Below are 21,449 nucleotides of genomic sequence, written 5' to 3'. Positions count from 1 at the left end.
ACTATAAGCAGGATCAGGAGCCCGGTGCAAAATGAAAATGCAGGTCCTCTTGTTAAAAAAATTATTAAGGATTTCAAGACAGTGACAGCAAAGCATTACACCAAGCACAGGGCCCTTCGCGACTGCACAGACCGCACCCCCATGAAGCTTACCGCGCACGACCTGATGAGGAGTGTGTTATTCTCATCAGAAGCTGGGTCTGGAGTAAAACCAACAGTGTTTTTAAAGCGCCTGCTGCAGCCAGTCAACAGTGGTGGAAGATACAAGAAATGACAGGCTTGGTGCCTTTGTGGAGAGAATCATTTAGCGAGTGAGGCAAGTGCCCTGACAGGACACAACTGCAGGAAAAACGGCTAAAAGTGAGATGCCACAAAATGGGCAGAAAAGATGGAGAGATAACTGGGAGTCATAGTCAGTAAAGGAAAGTTTTGGGGAAGAGGTAAAACTTACGCTTGGTCCTGAAGGAAGTATAGATTTGGAGAGAAGATATGGGCTGGGTAGCCGGGGAGGAAGTGAAAAGCAGGAGTTATTTAATCATCCCTTAGCAGAGGCCACAGGAAATAGAAGGCAGCAGTTCTAACAGTTCTAATAATGGGGGAAGGAGAGCAATCACTCCTCCACTTGATATAGATAAACCAAAGAAACCAAACCCGTTGCTGTCGAGTTGATTTTGACTCATAGCGACCCTATAGGACACAGCAGAACTACCCCATAGAGTTTCCAAGGAGCAGCTGATGGATTCAAACTGCTGACCTTTTGGTTAGCAGCTAAGCTCCTAACCACTGTGAAACTTTTAAGGCCTCTTTTAAGGTCTGAAAAACAACTTTAAGTCCCTCCTTCCCCCTTCCGAATGAAAGAAGGCATGTAATTAGTGCCTCTGAGAGTAAAAGGACTACAATTATACCCCCTCCCAAAGCCCCACACCCCCTCACAACCACATCAACCATCCCTCACTCCACCAGTCACAGGAAATAGGCAGGCAGCTACCAGAAGCTTATACACCCTCCCTGTGGATCCCCAGCAAGACGAGGGCCCGGCTTCTCCTTCACTCTTTCCAGTGGTTCCTAGGAAGGTGAGACGCCAGATGTGCACAGCTTCCAACCTGGGCAGGCCTCATTAGCAATCTGGCCAGCTAGGTGCTTTCTAAATCTCTGCCTGAGAGCAAGCCACTTGGTTTTATCAGGTAGCAAAATCAGTGCTTCACGAAAGAAAGGGGCAGAAGCTCCGGCAGAAGGCTGGGACAGGAAGGAGAAAAAGATGCTGCTAAGAAAAGATGCCAGACAATCTTTAAAACTTAAACCAAAATTATTCCCTGAATTCTTTTTAGAACTAAACAATAGTTTAGTTTAACTAGTAAAAAAATGTCTGCCTTGAGCGTTATGCTCTTTTAAGAACTGTCTATACGGGATCAAAGCAACAACAGCAACTCGAAAGATTAGATAGGAACCTTGGGGACAGTGAGAATGGTTGCACAACTCGAAGAATGTAATCAATGTCACTGAACTGTACATGTAGACACAGTTGAATTGGTATATGTTTTGCTGTGTATATTCTCAACAACAACAAAATAAAAAAAAAAAAAAAGAAGAAGCCAAAGGAAGTCAAAACTCTAACCCGTGTATATCAATGAAAAACTCTCCACTTCTTTCTCAGCGGGTTTATTTACCTATAGTAGCTCCTTAATCTTTTAACAACCATAGAGGTTACTCCCAGCAACCCCTCCTTCCAAAAAGGCAAACAAGAACAAAGAGACAACCTGAGGACTTACCGCAGGCAAAGGACTCTCTTCTGGTCCGGGGACTCGGCCTCACTGGACAGGGCGGGGGACTGGGCTGTTGGCAACCTGCAGATCTTCTTTTTCTCCTCCATGCCATTCTCAGCCTCTGAGCTGGAGAAGAGAGAAAAACGCTTCACCTTAGCCATCCAGAAGCGGGTGGAGGGAAAAATGACCTAACCTCGCTTTCAGGAGAGTGGAATGATCTTCACTCTCCACTGATGGGCTAAAGTCAACTTTGCCAGCTGAGCCCTTTCCAGATCCCCCATTTTAACTCCGCTGGGTCCTAGCCTTGAGGGCAATAGCTGCAGGGCAGGCTGCTTCACTTATAAATGTCCAACTGGGCCAGGACTTGCTCGGCTTCTCCGTGCTCCCAGCCACCATTCTGCACCAGTGGGCCTCACGCTGCCCAGCTCTCCCAGCTTTGCCCTGCCAAGCCGTGTAGTGGGTGGGCAGCAGATCACCTGGAGGCTGGGAGGGCCCCTGCGCATGCTCCTGTGCAGCCTCCTGCCAGGTGTGAGCCTTCCAGCTGGGAACTCCCTCGCCCTTTGTTTGCACTTCTCTTATGTCACCACCTTTTGCTGTCCTTATCTAGGTCCCACTTAAGGTTATTGTTATTTCTGGTCTGAATCCCTGATGAGAATTTGCATTTCCAAGAAGCTCCCAGGAAGTTATACATAGGTTACTACCTGTTTGGTATCTTTACCTCATAATGATCACAGGCAGGAAATGTTATTGTTCAGTTAAAGCTTTCTGGATGCTTTCTTACCATTTTTTCACAGCACATGAAAATTCCAGCTTACACTTAGACACCTATTGCAGTGTAAAAATCAAGACTAAGTATATCTGGCAAGGGTATTCAATTAATACCCTTATAAATGGCTGGGAGTCCCTGCGTGGTGGAAACAGTTAACACTGCTGCTAACCGAAACCCTAGAAGTTCAAGTCCACCCAGAGGGGCTTTGGAAGAAAGGCCTGGTGGTACACTTCCAAAAAATCTGCCATTGAAAACCCTATGGAGCACAGTTCTACTCCGACACACGTGGGGTTGCCATGAGTCAGAACTGACTTGAAGGCAAGTGGTTTTTATGAATGATTGATGCTCTCATATTGTGGTTAATACTTCTCTTTTCCTAAGCAGCTAAGTATCCGAAGACAGAAGCCTCATCTTCTGCTTTAGTAGTTCTTCTCAAAAGTACTTAAAGCACATGAGTAAATTTAAATTCAATAATTGAATTGTATTATGTAACAAAAGGTACATGGAAGGCCTTGAAATATTATTTGAAACACACTGCTTTGATTTGAATTAAAAATGACTTTATTTAAATTTAGCATCAAGTTTAATTTATGGACTCAGACTTTTAGCGCTATTAAGGGGCCTTAGGGCATATCTCTGCCTTTTCCCTTCACCCTTTCAAGACACACACATCACTCCTACACTTAAAAAATATCAGACAGAAATCTACTTTAGAGTTCCTTTTTAAGTAGGGAGACTAATTGTACATGGAACTTCAATAATCCATCTCAGTGTTCACTCAAATAGAGCCCTGGTGGCACAGTAGTTAAGAGCTATGGCTGCTAACCAAAAGGTTGGCAGTTCGAATCCACCAGCTGCTCCTTGGAAACCCTATGGGGGTAGTTCTACTCTGTCCTGTAGGGTCGCTAAGAGTTGGACTCGACTCGATGGTGACTTTTTTTTTTTTTTAATTCTGGGTCAGATTAAGATTTAGAGGCAAAGCCGTAGCTGTCCTACATAATACATAAACAGCCATCCTTTGTGTACATAAAAAAAAGCCACCCCTCCTGGGAACCAGTCAGAAAAAGGTATTCCTCTGCTTGGCTGTAGTCATACTGACACGCAGCCTGGCAGAGAAAAGCCATCCCTTGCTCTAGGCAGAAACAGTCTATTACCAAGCTGCAAAGGAAGCAAAACTCATCTGGATTTCAGCCCTTCCTTATTGGGTACTTTTGTGTGGAGTACTAAGTGCTTAACCACATGTGGTGGTCCTGCTCAGGAGTCCTAGCTTAGCAATGAAAAGATTATAATGCACACCTCTACATCAGCCCATGAAAACAATATCTTTAATGACAGAAAACACAGGTATGCTCCAGTTAGAATAACTTCTGTCTTGAGATTTGTTGTTACTCTTGGGTGCCGTCAAGTTGATTCCAATTCATAGCAACTACACGTGTTACAGAGTAAAGCTGCTCCATAGGGGTTTCTTGTCTGTAATCTTTAAGGGGGCAGATTGCCAGGTCTTTCTCCTGCAGAGCCGCTGGTGCGTTTGAACTGCCAGCCTTTCAGTTAGCGGCCAACTGCCTAACCACTGTACCACCAGGGCTCCTTGTCTAGAGATTTGCCACCCACTTTTCTTTAACCTTGTGCTTTGCCTTCAGCACTGCTTCTCTTCTGGAATGCCCAGCTCAGGGTTACATCCTCCACAAACCTTTGCATCCCAGGTGGTCTGTCTATGCTCGCTGAGGGCTTTACAACTCACTAGGCACCTAATCAGTTACTGCCTTGTTCTGTAAACTCCACTTCCTCCCCACATCTACTTATTCAACCATTATAACAAGTTCCTTAAAGTCACACAACTTCTGTTTTTTTCCACAGCACTCAGCTCAGTGTTTTGTTCATAGCGGTCGTTCATATGTGTTGATCAATTAAGGGATTAATTAGGTAGTGTCTCAAAAAGGAAATGAAATTTACCTATGGGCCAATTCAATTCTAGGTTTTGGTTTTCTTATCGATGCTACATACACTCAAGCAGGCTAATTCCTAACACGGGCAGGATTCTTCTTGCAAGCACCGTTTACTTCTACAGTCTTGTCAGCCAGAGACTGAAACTGTGTAGATCCAAACAGCAGAGAGGTGTCTGCGTTTTAGCAAGCAGAGCATGGGAGGTGAAACGGAATGCTTCCTCAAGGCCTCTCAGTAACTTTAAAGTTACTGTCGATGAAACTGAACTCTCCCTGGCAAGGGAGACTAAATAATACAGGTTTCATTTAAACAGGGAAAATAAGGAAACCAGATTTTTTTTTTTTTTTAAACAAGAAGACAAAGCCTTATCTTCCTATTTCAACAAATGTTTATTGAAACAGTGCCTCCCCACAGGATGCTCAGAGCCTGGTGGGTGAGACAGGTAAGGGAGCTGCCCACAGTTATTAAATGCCATAGAAGCATAAGAGAAGGCTATGATCAGAGAGGATCAACCTTCACTTGGCCTGAGCAGGTTATTTCTTTTCCTATCTCCAGTCCAGCGTACGCATCAATTATAGGCTCTGCACGCTTCTCGGTAGGAATTTCAGAGCTGTGAGAGAGACAGTCAGGCTTGTGCCAACTAAGCCTGACTTCACCTATTAGGGGACAGCAATTTTATTACCAGCTAGCGAGTGCTGGTTTTAATAAAGCACTGCCACCTGCCATACACTGTTACACAATCGATTAAAAAAAAACAAACACGGTGGACAATCCCCAACAGTCTAATATTTGTCACTTCCCAGACCTCATTAGTCTGATGGAGACTGGGTTTGGATTTTATAATTTTTCAGAATTAGAACTCGTTCATGGAGTTAACTATCATACCCCTCGTGACGGCCTTTGTAAAGGCAGAGTTGAAGGTGAATTCAACACTCGTTTCTCTCATCCCATCAATCTCCCAGGCCCTTTGCCCTTCCTGTGTAATGTACTTGGGCATGGTCACATGCCAGTCAAGGTAAATAAGCAGTTACCTGGGCAGAAGTTAGATTAAGCTGCATCTCAGGTGAATAAAAACACATGCCTCATTTGCAGTTCAGGCCAGGATGCTGTGTTTCTTAATTATAGTCCCTTGTGTTTAAGTCTACCTTCAAGTTACATTAGTCTAAGCTAAGGCATAAAAATGTCACTAATCCTCTTATGGTACTGGGGGTAGTTTTATCTATCATTTTAAAGGAGTCCCTGGGTGATGCAAATGGTTGATGCAGTCAGCTGCTAACCGAAAGGATGGAGGTTTAAGTCCATCCAGCAATGCCTCAGAAGAAAGGCCTGGCAATCTACTTTTGAAAAATTAACCATTGAAAACGCTATGGAGCACAGTTCTGCCCTGACACACATGGGGTAGAATCCACTTGATGGCAACAACTGATAACTGTTATCATTTAAAAAAAAAAAAACTGATCATCATTTTCTAAAACCACAGCCTTGGTGAACAAAGGTTTAGAAGTGACTTGAAGATACATTTCATCAAAGGATCGCCATAGGATAAATCCCTGGAAATGAGATTGCTGTGGTCAAAGGCCAGCTCTGTGAGAGAGAAGTGTTGCCTAAAGCTTTGTCCTTAAACCTAGGCTGTATCTCAACTAGCCAAGACATTTTTTTTTTTGTGTGTGTGTGTGTGTGCCACCTGTTTAGTGGCTCCATGGCTAGCAGGCAAGGGCTGCAATGCTTGGGAAGCAAAGAGTTGGGCTATAGAACATGGTGTCGGGGACTCCTGCACAGCAGCCAGAGTACAAATAAGAGAGATGTCATAGTAACTGAAGGAAGTAGAAGTGGATGCAGAAGGTGCAGGAGTTGGTGATGGGGACAAGGACTGCTGGGAGATCCCTTAGCTTCTTCAATTTCATAAACTCTGATTTTTCCAAACTAGATTTTTAGGTCAAGAAAAAGAACCTTCCAGGTACAATTCTGATAATAGAGTATGTTCATCTGGAAAGTTTAAATTTTGTTTATTTATTTATATATCAAATTATTTATTTCTGATAGATAGTATAAGCACAAGTCCAATCCAAAAGTTACAAACAGAAGAATAAATCTCCCTTCCACCCGTTTCATGGTGGCCAAATTTCTCTCCACAGAGGCAACTGCAGCTCCTGGCAGCTTGTTTCTTTACAGGGAGAGCCTGCACATGTGTGTGTGTGTGTGTGTGTTTTAAAGTACAAGCAACAGTATGCTACTCTACACCTTACCTTTTGTTTTGGTGCTCTTGCCTATCAGTAAATGCAGAGCTTCCTCATTCTTTTTAATGACTGCATGGAGTTCTATGACAATGGATGGGCCATAGTTGAACCAGTTCCTTATTGATGGGCATTGAAGCGGACTTCAGTCTTTTGCAAATACAAACAACACTGCAATAAATGTACTTGTGTACTTATTATGTGTATGAATATACTCACAGGAAAATTTCCTGGAAGTGGAACTGCTGTGTCAAAAGGTATTACGATTTAAAATTTTTCATGGTTATTGCCAAATAGCGCTCAGTAGAAATTTTGTGACTCATACCTACAACATACAGGAGTTGTTTCCCATTCTCACTAATAAAGTGTTGTTGTTTTTTAAATATTTAAAAGTGCTTAACACAGTATCTGGCACATAAAATAATAATTTTAGTAATGACTAGCGTTAATTTTTCTGATCTTTGCAAATGTGCAAATCCCAGTACAGTTTCAATTGGCTGTTTGTATATTTTGTTAATTTTTCTAATAGGCTGTTGATTGCAATATTTAAGGAAAACAATTCTTATCATAGCTGCATCACGGATTCTTGGCAGTATTCTGGCATTGAATTTTTAAATAAATAATCTTAAACATGTAGAAAAGTTAAGTGGATATTAGTGGTCAGCATGACATTAAAGCAAAACATCAGTGATAAACATATTTTTTTCTTTGATAGGCTTAGTGCCAGACAGATAAAAGGAATAACGAAAACACAGTACTCTTTGATTTCAGCAGCGCTTTAATGAAATCTGACAGGCTTCAGCTCACGATGGAGAACTGAGCACAAATGTTTGCCTCTCCTTTCTTTCTGAAGCCTATTAAAATAAGTATAAAAGAAGTAATAATCTCACTACAAAAATGGAGATAAACCATCAACAGAAGAGTGATTTCCCAAAATTTCTGGAAAATGGAAAGCAGAAAGTAAAGTACATGATTAACTCATGCAGCAAGAGTAGAGGAAGCTGTAGTCCAGAATATGGGCAAAGACAGAAGACATAAACTAGAGTTCTGTTTGTCAGAAGCCCATTCAGGTGCTGGACCTAGAATGGAAAGCCTCTAGGGGGAAGTGAGAAGTTGGCTGAAAACAATATGTTTAATTAAATATGTGACCCCTTCTGCCTCTCTCCCTACTCCCTCCCCTCATGCTCAGAGTCAAATGGTAGGCAGTCAGGCACTTAGTCCAAGAGGGAAAAAAAACATCAGAAGGGTCACCACCAAAAAACCGAACAACTTAGGTACAGAAAACCAGGGCACCCGATGCAGGGGATGGAGCCCCAGGGTAAGTCCCTTTTGATGCTTCCATTTTGAGAAAGCAGTCCCTAGGCTAAGCGCCAACTCTATGCATGTACATCCAGTACAGTTACTCTAGTCCCTCATTCTTATATATGAATTGACAACCAAGGATTGTCAGACCTTTGAAGAAAACCTGAAATCTGAAAGGAAAAGACCAAGATAAACCAACGAGAAAATAAAATCCAGAGGAAACTGATTTCAGAGAATAGAGGAAAACTTAAACAACAGAAACAAAACCCCAAAACTTCTAATTAATATCTTCAGAGAGAGAAAGAAGATAGCATCCATAATACAGAATCCGAGTATTATTGAAAAGGAAACTTCCTCTGTCCCCCCAATTCTCTTAGAGTCCAAATCTTTGTAATCACCTACAAAGCACTTCATGACCTACCTAACCCACCCACTTCTTATTCTCTGACCTCATCTCCTCCTCCCCTTCACTTGCTCCACTCCAGCCACACTCCAAGCATGCCCCCATGAGAAAACCTTTGCACTGGCCATTCCTTCTGCCTAGAATGCTCTTGCCCCAAATAGCCATGTGACCCTCTCCCCTATCTTCTCCAAGTCTTTCCTCAAATGTCACCTTCTCAATGAGACCTATATATTTAACTAAAGGGTAGTAGTTAGTGTCGAGATACAGAAATTCAAAAAGAGAAAAAGTGAGATGGAAAAACAAGACATGTTTAAGCCATGAAATTCTACATAAAATGAGTAGGAGTTTTAAACAGAAAAAAAAGGAGAATATATTATTAAAGGCGAAGCCCTGGTGTCGCAGTGGTTAAGCACTAGGCTGCCACTGGTTGCTTCACAGGAGAAACGTGTGGCAGCCGCTTCCGTAAAGATTACAGCCTTGGAAACCCTATGGGGCAGTTCTACCCTGTCCTATAGGATTGCTGTAAGTCGGCATTGACTGGACGGCAATGGATTTATATTATTAAAGAAGAAAAAATGGGGAGGTAAAAGGGTAAAAGAAGCACAGGGTGAAGGGCAGAGGTACCAATATCTTTATCCTAAAAAGCGGGGAGTCAAATTGATTTAACAAGAGATTGAGGTTGATATGTTATTTAAGGATACTAAACCCACTGCCGTCCAGTTGATTCTGACTCACAGCAACCCTACAGGACAGAGTAGAACTGCCCCATAGGGTTTCTGAAGAGTGGCTGGTGGAATTGAACTGCCAGCCTTTTGGTTAGCAGCCGAGCTCTTAACCACTGTGCCATCAGGGCTCCTTCAAAGATACAAATGCATGAAAATAAGAACTATAAAGACTGATTTGCCGATTTAAAACTGGGAGCAGGAAGAAAGCAGACGCAAGGGAGTTAGTGTAATGAGCTGATTCTTTTCCATAAAAACAAGAAGTTGAAAGATAAAGTTTAAAACTGATGAAGCAAGAAAGAGCAGGATAAATACATTTTTGCAGATGATGAAGTAAAGACTACAACTAAAACCAGGTACTGTTTTAAGTGGCAGCTACTGGGGAGGTGGATGAGGAATGGGGGAGATGTAGGACTGAGTTCCTTATTAAAAAGTTTAATGTGTTATACTATTTTGGTAAACACTTAAAAATTAAAAAAAAAACTTTATTGATATCCTTGTGAAGAAGGTGTAAAATAAGGAGTGGTAATAAATATGGTGGATTTATATCTTCAAATGTTTGTGTTCATACTATGTGTAAACTAGAATGCCAGGTGCTGTGTTCTCAAGGGACTTAGCTTTTATTGGGAATTTTAGTTTAACACATAACTAAAGCATATATAGGTCATTAGGGATATCTGCCACAAAAAAATAGTGCCTTGGGAATTCAGAAATCTCTTCCAGTTGAACAGAAGAGAATCAGGGAAGTTTTGTGGCACTGTGGGGGTGGGGTGGGGTAATACGTGTTTTTTAATTTAGCAAAAAAATATTATAACTGTCAGAAATATATTTCCATACAAGAAATCAGAAGTATAAACTTCATTTCTAGTTGTCCTATAAAACCACAAAAATAAAACAATTCCTTCTGATGGATAAATCAAAACCTTACATTATTATCACGTTGCAGTCATCTGTGTCACCTCTCTGCCCAAAGAAATACTGTAATTGTATAATGCTTACTGTGGAAAGATTGACATTTGAGCTGGGGCATACAATTTGGACTGTAGAAACACCGATGGGCATGAGAAATACAAGGGAAGGGGTAAGCACAAACATTCAGGTAAGGAAGAGTCATGCGAACAAGGAACATCTACCAGTTTTTTTTTCCTGCAGTACAGACAGCAGGGAGAGGAAGAGCTTAGGATGTTATGAAGTCTGTTTTCTATGGAGAGAGGGCTGCTTTTAGACTTCATTTGGTTGACAGTAGGAATTAGCTGAATATTTTCAAATAGAAGGAATGAAACTAAGACATATTAAATGCCCACTAAGTGCCCACCTTTCCTCATACATACATCATGAGTAGCCTGATGAGATATGTGCTTCTGAAGGATTATCTGCATTGCTGACAAGAACTGGGGAGGGGGAGGCTGGAGACAGAGAATGGAGAGGCAGAGAGGAAGCTGAGTTTGGAGGCCAGAGGAAGAGACTGCCTTGGAGAGAAGATCTAGAGATAACACTGGTCAGGAGAGCAAGTAAGAGAGAGAAAGGAGTATAAGATAAACCCCAAGTTTTCAAGCCTGGAGGATGGAGAGGATGGCATTGCCACTATCTGTTACAGGGAACACAGAACACAAGAGGAAACAGTTTGGCGGAAACAATTTTGTGAATCAAGTTTTGGATGTAATAGACATATACTGTTAGTAGGCAGACAACCGTATTTAAAAAACAAGAGTCCAAAAGACCAATAACAACAACAATGACAAAAAAGAGTATCTGATTTTGAAGAGAAGGGTTCTGCCAGTGAAAACAAATTCTGTTTAGTCCCAAGCACAGTGCCATAGCAAGGAGTAACATCCAAATCTCAGCTGCGATACTAGCGCTGGAGGAATGGCTTAGCAGAGGCCAACATCTCTTCCCAACACACCTCTCACAGAGCTCTCTTCTCTCTGTTCTCATTAAAATGGACAAGCCATTGTGCCGTGAACAATCATGTGATTCATCCCCACCTTTATATCTACTACTAATTCTGTTTTTGTAAATTATTACTTTTCTTTCAAAGCCTAAGGCAATTCACACAACTCCAAAAAGCATTTAATTGTCAGGATTCTGATTCTGAAGGGACAGAAACCCAGCTCAAACTAGTTTATGTTAAAAGAAAGAAAGAATAACCCCTCTCCCCACCCCCGCAAAGGGCTTCCGTCACTGCCTTAAGATGGAGTCAGCAGTAGAGAATAGCTGCAGCTGCAGAAGCTTCCCTGCAACCCTTGAATACACAGCAGTGATCTCTAGGATCTCCCTCTGCGGGCAAGTCTTCTGGGACATCAATGCCCGATTCATCCTCCGGAGACACCGCCTCCATTATGTCATGCCACTGCTCCAGAGCCAACAATGGTTCTCTACTGAACATCACATTGAGGCATCTGAACACAAGCCAAGACCCTCCAGAGTTTCATGGCCTTCCTCCACTTTTCAAAAGAAATTCTCTATTCCGGCCCTGTTGGTCTTCTCATCGTGGCCTCGCTTACCTCATGTTCCATCCTCTGTGCATCGGCTCTCAGTTTTTATCTGGAATATATCCTCTCTGCTCCTTCCTACCTACCCACAACTATCCATCGTTCCAGGTCCAGGACAAACCCAATTATACCCCCTTTGATATTGGCTCCCATCTTTTTATTGCCAATTTCTGGATATAAGAAATTGTGCCATTAATCCCTGTTGACTGGACAACTTTGTGTATGTTTGCAGTACAGGACAACAATCAGCATTTTACTGAATTGTACACCTGAAAAATATCTAATTGACAAATACTGTGTTTTCTATACTTTTATAACAATAAAAAAATCAAAGGTAACAAATACTTCCCATTGCCATCAAGTTGATTCCGACTCATAGTGACCCTACAGGACAGAGCAGAACGGCCCCATAGGGTTTCCAAGGCTGTAATCTCTATAGATGTTGACTGCCACAACTTTCTCCCATGGAGAGGCTGGTGGGTTCGAACCACCGACTTTTTGGTTAGCAGCCAAGTATTTAAACTCTGTGCCACTAGGGCTCCTTAGTAAATACTTAAAGCTCAAAATAAATAAATAAAAAGAAAAGGGACTTGTGCTCAAATTTTGTTATCTCAAAACCTACCCAGTAAACTCCTTCCCAAGTGTGGCTGACAAGTCCTATTGGAAAAAAGCGGGAAGGTTGTGAAAAAAGCCAGTCTTTTCACTTCCTCATCACTGAATCAGCATTGTGTACAAACTTATTTTTCAGACTTATCATTAGTTAGGTGAACAATAATTTGAAACCATATGGAAATGTGAAAAGACTGTCTTCATTGTTGGAAGAAGCAACAACAGCAAATCAAATCATAATCAAATTAAATAACTTTCCAATAGTGGCTTTTGAGGCCAAGCACAATTGGAAAACAACAAAGTAAAATTGCAAGAAAATGCATCAAGGAGACAACAATTGACTTTTCCAATTCCCAGGAAAGGCAGATTGATGCTGTTGATAGTTCCTTTTTATTAATACTCCCAGTATGTAAACAGTATTCTGCCTGTTGCACTACTCAGTACTAACAAAATTTCTAAAAAATACACTGCATATATCTCCTTCAAACTAGCATATAAACTTATAAGACAGGGAATTTAAATATTTTTTGCATTTATATCTCCTCTCTCTTTTTGATGTTGTTCTTCCACCAGAATTGTCAGAATGCTACTAAAGCCACTTTTCATATAATACCTATAATGTACTGGAGACCATCTATTTGATTAAGACTTTGGCCTGAGGATGTATTTAGAGAAGAACTGGATTTAAAGGTAGAATGAAAAACTTGCCAAATCAAAACAGAAAGATAGGAATGCAAAATAATAGGGCACAGAGTCCAGAAAAAAATATCTAGAAAAAGTAAAATATTGACAAATCATCAGCTATTAGGGCAAATATTCAAAGTATCATAAATATCAATAAAACTGAAAAGTACCTCAGGTACTTCAGAAATAACTAGCAGTTAAAACTTGGATTATGGAGAACAATTGGGCATTGGTACTTTTTTTTTTTTTTGAGTTAATATGGAAAAACAATATGCTATATGATAAATCAAAATAGCCATTTGGGATAAAAGACTATTCTGAAGAATAAAATGAAGCAAAGCAGCTTCCATAAACCAGACCTGCAACTAGTCAAATTCACAAGTGCACCTATTGCCAGAGCAGGAATTCTAGAATTTAAGAATAATTAAGAAGTTCAATCTTCTAGCTTTGGGTAGGGCCACATCTAATAATTTCAAAAGGGAATGTTGTCTAGTTTTTCTCTCACCAAAAGAGATCCTATACCTGTGATAAATCGTCACATATACAGATTTTGAACCTACCACATCCTGGACATGGTAGAGAAGAAGGGAAGCAGAAACACAGGGGACTGTCCCTGTTCTCAATATATTTACAGTTGAAATGAAGACATGAAACACATACATGGGAAATAAAACCCACTCTCAGAGCAATTCCATTAAAACCCAGAATAAAGAATGTTAACACCTCTAATTTGGACTTCTCAGAATTAAGTGGGGTCCATCATGTACTTTAGGAATGCTGGTGGCACAGTGGTTAAAGTGCTCAGCTGCTAACAGAAGGGTCAGTGGTTCGAACCCACTAGCTGCTCCGTGGGATAAAGATGTGGCAGTTGGCTTCTGTAAAGATTTATAGCTTTGGGAACCCTATGGGGCAGTTCTACTCTGTCCTATAGGGTTGCTATGAGAATTCACAGCAATGAGTCTGGTTTTTTTTATCATGTACTTTGAAGAGCCCTGGTGCTGCAGTGGTTAAGCACTTGGCTGGTAACTGAAGGGTCAGCAGGTTAAACCCACGAGCAGCTCTGCACAAGAAAGATGTAGCAGTCTGTTCTGTAAAGCCTACAGCCTTGAAAACCCTATGGGGTAGTTCTACCCTGACCTACAGGGTCACTATGTGTCAGAATCAACTCAACGGCAATGGGTTTGGAATGGGATCATGTACTTTGGACATGTCATCAGAGGCAACCAATCACTGGAAAAAGACATCATGGCTAGTAGAGGTCAGTGAAAAAGAGGCAGACTCTCAATGAGATGGACTGACACAGTGGCTACAACAATGGGCGAAAAAAACAAAGTATAGCAATGATTGTGTGGATGGCGCAGGACTCGGCAACCCTTTGGTATTCTTATACATAAGGTTGCTAACAACAACAATCACAAAGAAGATCAATTTGGAGCTCCATTTTAAAGGAACAGAGGATCCAGGATGGTAAAAATTGGGAGGATGAACACTTCATGCAAAAGTCATAAAAAGTTACATATGCAAAGAAGGGTCAAGAAAAGAACGAGTAACTTGTGTATCAGGAATGGCAAAGAGCGTGTTTGTAGTATCAGAACCTGACAGCTGAGGAGAATTATAAGGAATCCCGTGGCTGAGATGCTGGGCTTATAGACAAACGGATGAGGCTGCAGCTGAGCAGAGGAGTTCTGAATTTACGAGAGAATAAAAGGACTTGCTATAGTTTCCTGACATGAGACACTGTTTTATGAAAATGATACTGTTGAGAAAATTATTGTTCATCTTGCAAGAAAAGGAACGAGAACCAGGCTAAGGTGGTCAGTAAGAAAGGAAAAAGGGAGGAAATGACAGACGCCTCAGAGCTAGGCATTACTAATAAACTTCATAGGCAAAACATTTCCGTATATTTAATACGAATTCCTCTTGAATCAAATTTCATTTCTCTCAGCATATATTTAGAGAGACAGAGGGAATGTATCATGCCAGAAATATATGTATTTGACCAGAAGTGGATATTTTACCAATTAATAGCACAGTAACATTTAAGGTTATAAAAACCCAACAGACAGAGCAGTTAGAAGCAGACTGAAGAGAGAAATGTTTGCTTATGTTTTGAAGAAACCTCCGTCCCCGTGGAGAGAGCTGTGCTACTTTGATCCTCAGCTGTGGCGAGTGGGCATCTGGACTTGACACATCCCAGAGAGCAGCTGCTTCCTGCCACCCTGGCTGTCATCTGTGATGACTAAAATACTTTCTTTCCTCTTACTCCTTTCATTTCCTATAACTCTGTCTTTCTGTTCCACGTAGGAGAGAAGAAAAAAATAGATCAAAAGTCAAAAAGCTAAAAGATCAAGGTACATGGGCACACAGCAGAGTTAAAAGCTGTCACAGGAGCCCAAAATAGAACGAGAGAGGGGAATCTCCTTTGTTTCTCCCCGCATCAAACACAGCATTACTATTTCCTCAATCTTCTGCATTCTGATCTCATTGTGCAGAATTCCATGTGCATGACGGCAGCTTTGGATGTCAAAGGGCCGTGCCATATAGGAATTTCCCAGCAGGCAGATTCAGATCTCAGGCCACATCCACCACCACCACCACCACCCCGCCCATGATCAAACAGGCATATGATGTTGTGCATGTCATTAGCACACATGAAAACCCTCTTTGCTTAAGATGTCATCTATTATTAAAACTCAGGATTCCTTTTCTAATAAAAAATTAATGTCATTCAACTTCTAGAAAGGAAAGACATTGTCACTTTGAAAAAATGGGATATCTACACTTTAGAGAAAATAATTTTCTGTAAAAGGCTTTGTTTTAACCAAAGCACTCCTGAACTTGATACTCTTATTTAAGAGCAGTTTATGCTATCCTGTGCCCCTCCATCAAAAAAAAAAGTACATTTTTAATTATTTCAAATAAGTTTTAAGTGATGATTCAAAAGCATTAATGTAAATTACTTATGAAAGCAAATGCATTAATTGTGTTACCTGTTGCCATGAGCTGGAGTCAGCTTGATGGCAACTGTTTTTATTTGCTTGTTTGTTTTGTTTTTAAATCTGTATTTGATTTTCCTCAGAATTTATCCCTGTATTTTCAGTTATTACATACTAGTCTAAAGATGTGGAATTATTCCACATTATGGTTATTTATATCATAGTATAGCATATATTGTTATTATACTGTATAATATTACTAATATTATAATTGTTATATATATATCAATGATACGGAATAGCTGTGGAATTAATAATAATTCCTCATGGCTGTTGAAATGAGATGTCTATCCTAGTCAAAAGCAACTAACTTGTACAGGATAGAAGAACTAGAATTAATGCAATTCATACATGACCTGAATGATGCAGACAGTTAATGTGATAGGCTGCTAACCCAAAGATTGGTGGTTCAAGTCCACTCAGAGGAACCTTGGAAGTCTACTCCTGAAAAATCAACCACTGAAAGCCCTGTGGAGCATAGTTCTACTCTGGCACACACGGGGCCACCATGGGTTGAAACTGACTTGATGGCAACTGGTTTATATATGATAATTGGTATCTCTTTCAAGGAAATAAGCATTAAGTTTAAACAGATTTTAATAAAGTTTACATCTGACATCCTTATTTCCAGTCCTTAATTTCTCCCACCTCAAATATGCATTTTGTCTACCTGCACTGAAAATATGTTGCTTTGCAAAACACCTCTTCTCTGCCTTTTCCCTCTTCGTGGCCAATCCGTCCTAATGAATTTTCCAGATGACTTTATACTTGTGCTTTGCTGTTCTCAAAGAGCATTCACACCCATGATACCATTTAGGCCTCATGTCAACCTTATGAGACAGGTGTGTAAGACAGGTGTCATCTATAGTTCATAACAAGGAAATTTGTAGTTATTGGAACCTCCATTACTCTCATAAAGTTATGGATTGAATTGCGTCCCCCCAAAATAATATCTATCAACTTGGCTAGGCCATGATTCCCAGTATTGTGTGACTGTCCACCATTTTGTCATCTGATGTGATTTTCCTATGTATTGTAAATCCTATCTTTGTGATGTTAATGAGGCTGGATTAACAGCAGTTATGTTAATGGAGCAGGACTCAAACTACAAGATTAGGCTGTGTCTTAAACGAATCTCTTTAGAGACATAAAAGAGAGAAGCGAGCAGAGACATGGGGACCTCATACCACTAAGAAAGCCACGCTGGAAGCACAGTGCATCCTTTGGACCCAAGGTTCCTATACTGAGAAGGGACTTGACCAGAGGAAGATTGATGACAAGGACCTTCCTCCAGAGCCGACAGAGAGAGAAAGTCTTCCCTGGAGCTAGCACCCTGAATTCAGACTTCTAGCCTCCTAAACTGTGAGAGAATAAAACTTCTGTTTGTTAGAGCCATCTACTTGTGTTATTTCTGTTATAACAGTGCTAGATAACTAAGACACATACTTAGATTATCTTTCTCCCACCAAGCCCAGTTAGACACGACTTGCAGATTTTACCTTCTTAACATTTTCCAGTGATGTCCTCTTCTTTCCCCAGTTCTACTGTTTAGCTAAGGTCCTCAGTGTCTCCTGCCAGGATCGCTGTACCTCCCATTTCGTGTCTCACATTTCCTTCCATCTATACCCTGCACTCTTTGCTGAAGTGATTTCGAAAAACTCAAATCTGATCACACATCCCCAGCTCCTACTCCCCCTACCTTCCACCATTTAAGACCCTTTGGTTCTCCATTACCTACAGGATAAAGCTGAAGATGAGTACAGTAAAGGAGACCCTTTGCAATCTGGAGCCTCTTCCCTCCCTGGATTTTAACCTCTTTATCATGCTTCCCCCAAGCACCCTATGCTTGGGTTGCTCATGCCCTCTCTCATGTCCCCAGCAAACACTGCTCATCTTTCAAGATTTGGCTCTGGCTGGACTCACCTCCCACATGAAACCTTCTCCAACCCCCTTGTAAGGACTGATCCCTCCCTTTTTTCTGCTCTTCCCTAGTACCTTATAGGGCTTGCTTTAGAAATATCAATGTGTTGTTGCTTGTCTTCCCCTCCTTAGACCATAAGCCACTGGAGGGCAGGGTCTGCATCTATCACATCTCTGTACCCTCAGGACAGTACTCACTTACCCTAAGCACTTCATGTTCACTGAATCAGCATTAGAGGCCAGGGTTTCTGATTTCTTGCCTGTTGCCCTTTTTGGCTATACCAGACAGAATAAATAACAACAGGAAAAGATGTATTTCACTTGGAATTCCTGGACTTCGGAAGACTGGAGGGGGAAAGACCAGAGAAGTTTTCTGCTGGATGTTGGATCCCATTCTGGCGACCTTAACTAAACTATTAAGAGATGGTTTTTTGAAGGAATGGCCTGCTCCTCCAATTCTTTCAGACAAAGGTCAGATTAATCAATCCCACAAAGGTTGTAGGTTAAGAAGAAACATTCCCATTAAGGAAGCTTTACCATTTCTTCTCATGAAACTGGGTGAAAGGTAGTGGAGTCTACCTTAGTTACTAAACCAAATAATCTCATCATATGGCTGGGAGGGGCCGTAATGCCTAAGTCTGCTTTACTTTGTTAGTGTTTAAAGGGCAATAATTAGATATAAAAGATCTGAAGAAAAGGAAGAAAACAGGATTGCTTTTCTTCATTTTACATTTTTTCCAAAATGGGAAAGGCTCAAGGAGAAGAATCTTTATTCCACGATCTTTGGCTTCCTAAGAATAGCCCATTGACTGTTTCTGGGAGTGGCACTGTCATAAAAGATGCTTATTATATTTCAGTGTCTTAATAAGAGCTTGGCTTCCCTACCTCCACACCAGGTCCGCCCTCTCATGGCATGTGTTACAGAGTTGTGTTGCTCTCTGTCATAGACAACTCAAATTTAGAAAGCATGAGCTTTTTTTTGCCCTCCATTTTCAAAAGTTTTGGGTAAAGGAGCTTGGGGGAATGTATATATTTTCTACTTGACCAATGAAGCTAGGCATTGTTGGTGACAGCAATAGGAACAATGTTTGAAAATCAGTCACGGTTACTGCTGGATTTTATTAGAAAAACTCAAATTGGTCTACTTTTTTGGATAACATTTAATACACAGCCTAGCTGATTGGGTAATTAAGGGTACCCACTTACTTTCACAAGTGATTAAAAAATTTAAACTATTTACTATGAAAATTTTATAACTTACACAAAAGTCGACAGATATTTTAAATCCCCATCTTCACATCACACATCTTGAATGATTTATCTACTCCGGGTTAATCTTGTTTCATTTATATCCCTGCCCATTCCTCCCATCTTCTATTTATTTTGAAGCAAATCCAAAACAATATTATTTTTTTCATCTATAATCACTGCAGTATGTTGCTCTAAAAGGATTTTTTTGTTTGTTTTTAAATAAGCATAATACCAGCATCAAGCCTAAAAAATGAACAATTGTAATTCATTTCTAAAAAAAAATAAGTGGAATCTAGCTTTTCTTCAGGGAAGGTATTAGTATTATATATTAGTATTTAGGAATGGAATGGACTAAAACATCTCTATGCATATTGCTGGACATTAGGCAACTTCACAGGCCCTGCACAAGTCCACATGGCGGTTGCCTGCATGGTAATAAGAGCTACCCACTGTGCTTTCCCCAGCTGCCAGTGTCCAGTCTCTCTTGTGGGCCAAGCTGCTCTGGCTACTCTGGGGAGAGGACAAAACAGAAATGGCATCCCCTAATCCCAACACCTGGGTGAGATTTGGTTTTCTTGAGGAATGTAGGAAAAGAAATTCCTAATACCATGGGTCAACCTGGAGCTAGTTATAATTGTAAACAGAATATATCAAACTAGATGACCTAATCCTATGATTCCAAGTGGGATGATGGAGCCATACCTGCATCCTGCCTACACATGATGCTGCAGCTGCTCTACTCCAATCCCCCCTCCCACCCTGGCTCACACCCAAGGGACAGTCTTGAGAGAAACCCGAGCAGCAGCAGACACAGTGATGATGTGAGAGCTAAGCTGCCATTTCCTCTGGCCCACCCCTTGCAGCCCATCAATAAGATGTGTCATCTAGTCTTCAGGCGGTGCTGACACTTGAGATTGTCCGGGCTTTCACACAGACACGCTCATTTGTCTTTGAGAATTTGCAGGGTTAGATGAGACCTCCACGAACACAGAAAAGCAACAATTCTGTACGTAACTAAAAAGCAACCAGTATGTGAGTTTGAAACAAAATATGGAGGTCTAGGTGCAAAGGCCAGCTCTCAAAAGTAATAGATTCTCAGAAAGAGTTTGTCAATCATAAATAATGCCAAAATGGTACCTGCCCCCTTCTGCTCGCAAGAGGTTCTTTTCAATTCTATGGAATCTGGCTCATGAAACACAGCTCTTACAAAACAATAATTCCCATCCTCTCCTTGAGTGGCTTCAGATATCAAACAGGCAGGTTAAAGGGCACTGAGGAAAGGTCTTTTCTAAACCGGAGTTCTCTTCAGGGCCAGGCTGTATTTAAGGTAGCTATCTGCATAGTGTGGTTTGCTCAATAGTGAGAGAGAATGGGGAAGGGCTCCTCTTCAGCAGTATCCTGGGGGAAGGGCTCCTCTTCAGTAGTATCCTGGAATCCTTTTATGATCACCCCTGCCTACCCCCCAGTCCCCCACCCCAATATGCTCTACCTATATTTCTTTGCAATAATCTTCCTTGAAAAGGTAGGCCAGGATTTGGGTGGGGATGGGGTGAGGTGTTGGAAGACATCTATATTGTTTACAGTTCAGTGTTTTGTTATAGCAACATGAACGGGTGAAGTCACTGATGGAGTTCTTCCACCACAGCTGAGAGGAAGCCAGTTTTACAAGAGAGGAAAGAGCACAGGTATTGTGCAGCAAAGTTATCAGGTATATTAACATCTCCACCCGGGAGGAGGTGACTGAGTAAAGGGTGAAGACAAAGGGGAAGAGAGACAGGAAAGAGAATGTGGGAAGGGTCTGAAGCCTCAATGTTTTACATGAAGGGGCCCCCTTCTCTTTGAATTAATTAGTAGGACTCTGGCTCAGGGACAGAAATACACAGGCTGAGATAACACTTAACAAAACAGGACTGAGAATAACTTTTCGCTTCTGAAGAACTTTTCTCTCCTCCCTGAAGGGTCATTTTAGGTGAGCTTGAGCCATACAGTCTCCGAAAGATCAGTGTTTGAGCTCCATATACGAATGATTCTCTGACTGGGGCCTAGGGAAGGATCTTCTATGTCAGAACCACTTTGGGGTGGCAAATGAGGGGTAGGAAGAAGAGGGACTTATAATAAAAATGCACATTTTAGACCTACATCAACAGACTCTTTTAAGATTTAAATCTTATACTCACTAAAATCCTGGAACTAGTAAACTAACCAAGTGTCAACCAAGCCAAGATTATCGGGCCAAATGGGAAATGAATTGATTACTTTTGTTTCTTCCAATCTTCAAACCGAGGCGAGACGAGAGTCGTAAATTTATTAGCACAAACCAGTATTACTAAAAAAATAATTCAAAGGACAATCCCTATTAAC

At 41.1% G+C, this 21,449-nt stretch overlaps 1 protein-coding gene across 1 annotated transcript in view; it reads right to left on the bottom strand.

Annotated features, from left to right (window-relative positions):
• The window catches only part of GRAMD2B (GRAM domain containing 2B), a 69,297-nt gene that overhangs the window by 27,587 nt on the left and 20,261 nt on the right, over positions 1-21,449 (bottom strand). The window contains exon 2 of the mRNA XM_004384288.2: positions 1,769-1,888. Within this exon, the coding sequence (XP_004384345.1) occupies positions 1,769-1,888 (120 nt within the window). The remainder of the gene's footprint in view (positions 1-1,768; positions 1,889-21,449) is intronic.

The sequence above is a fragment of the Trichechus manatus genome, unplaced genomic scaffold (genome assembly GCF_000243295.1).
Source record: "Trichechus manatus latirostris isolate Lorelei unplaced genomic scaffold, TriManLat1.0 scaffold00121, whole genome shotgun sequence".
NCBI lineage: Eukaryota > Metazoa > Chordata > Mammalia > Sirenia > Trichechidae > Trichechus > Trichechus manatus.
This window is presented reverse-complemented; position numbering and strand designations above follow the sequence as displayed.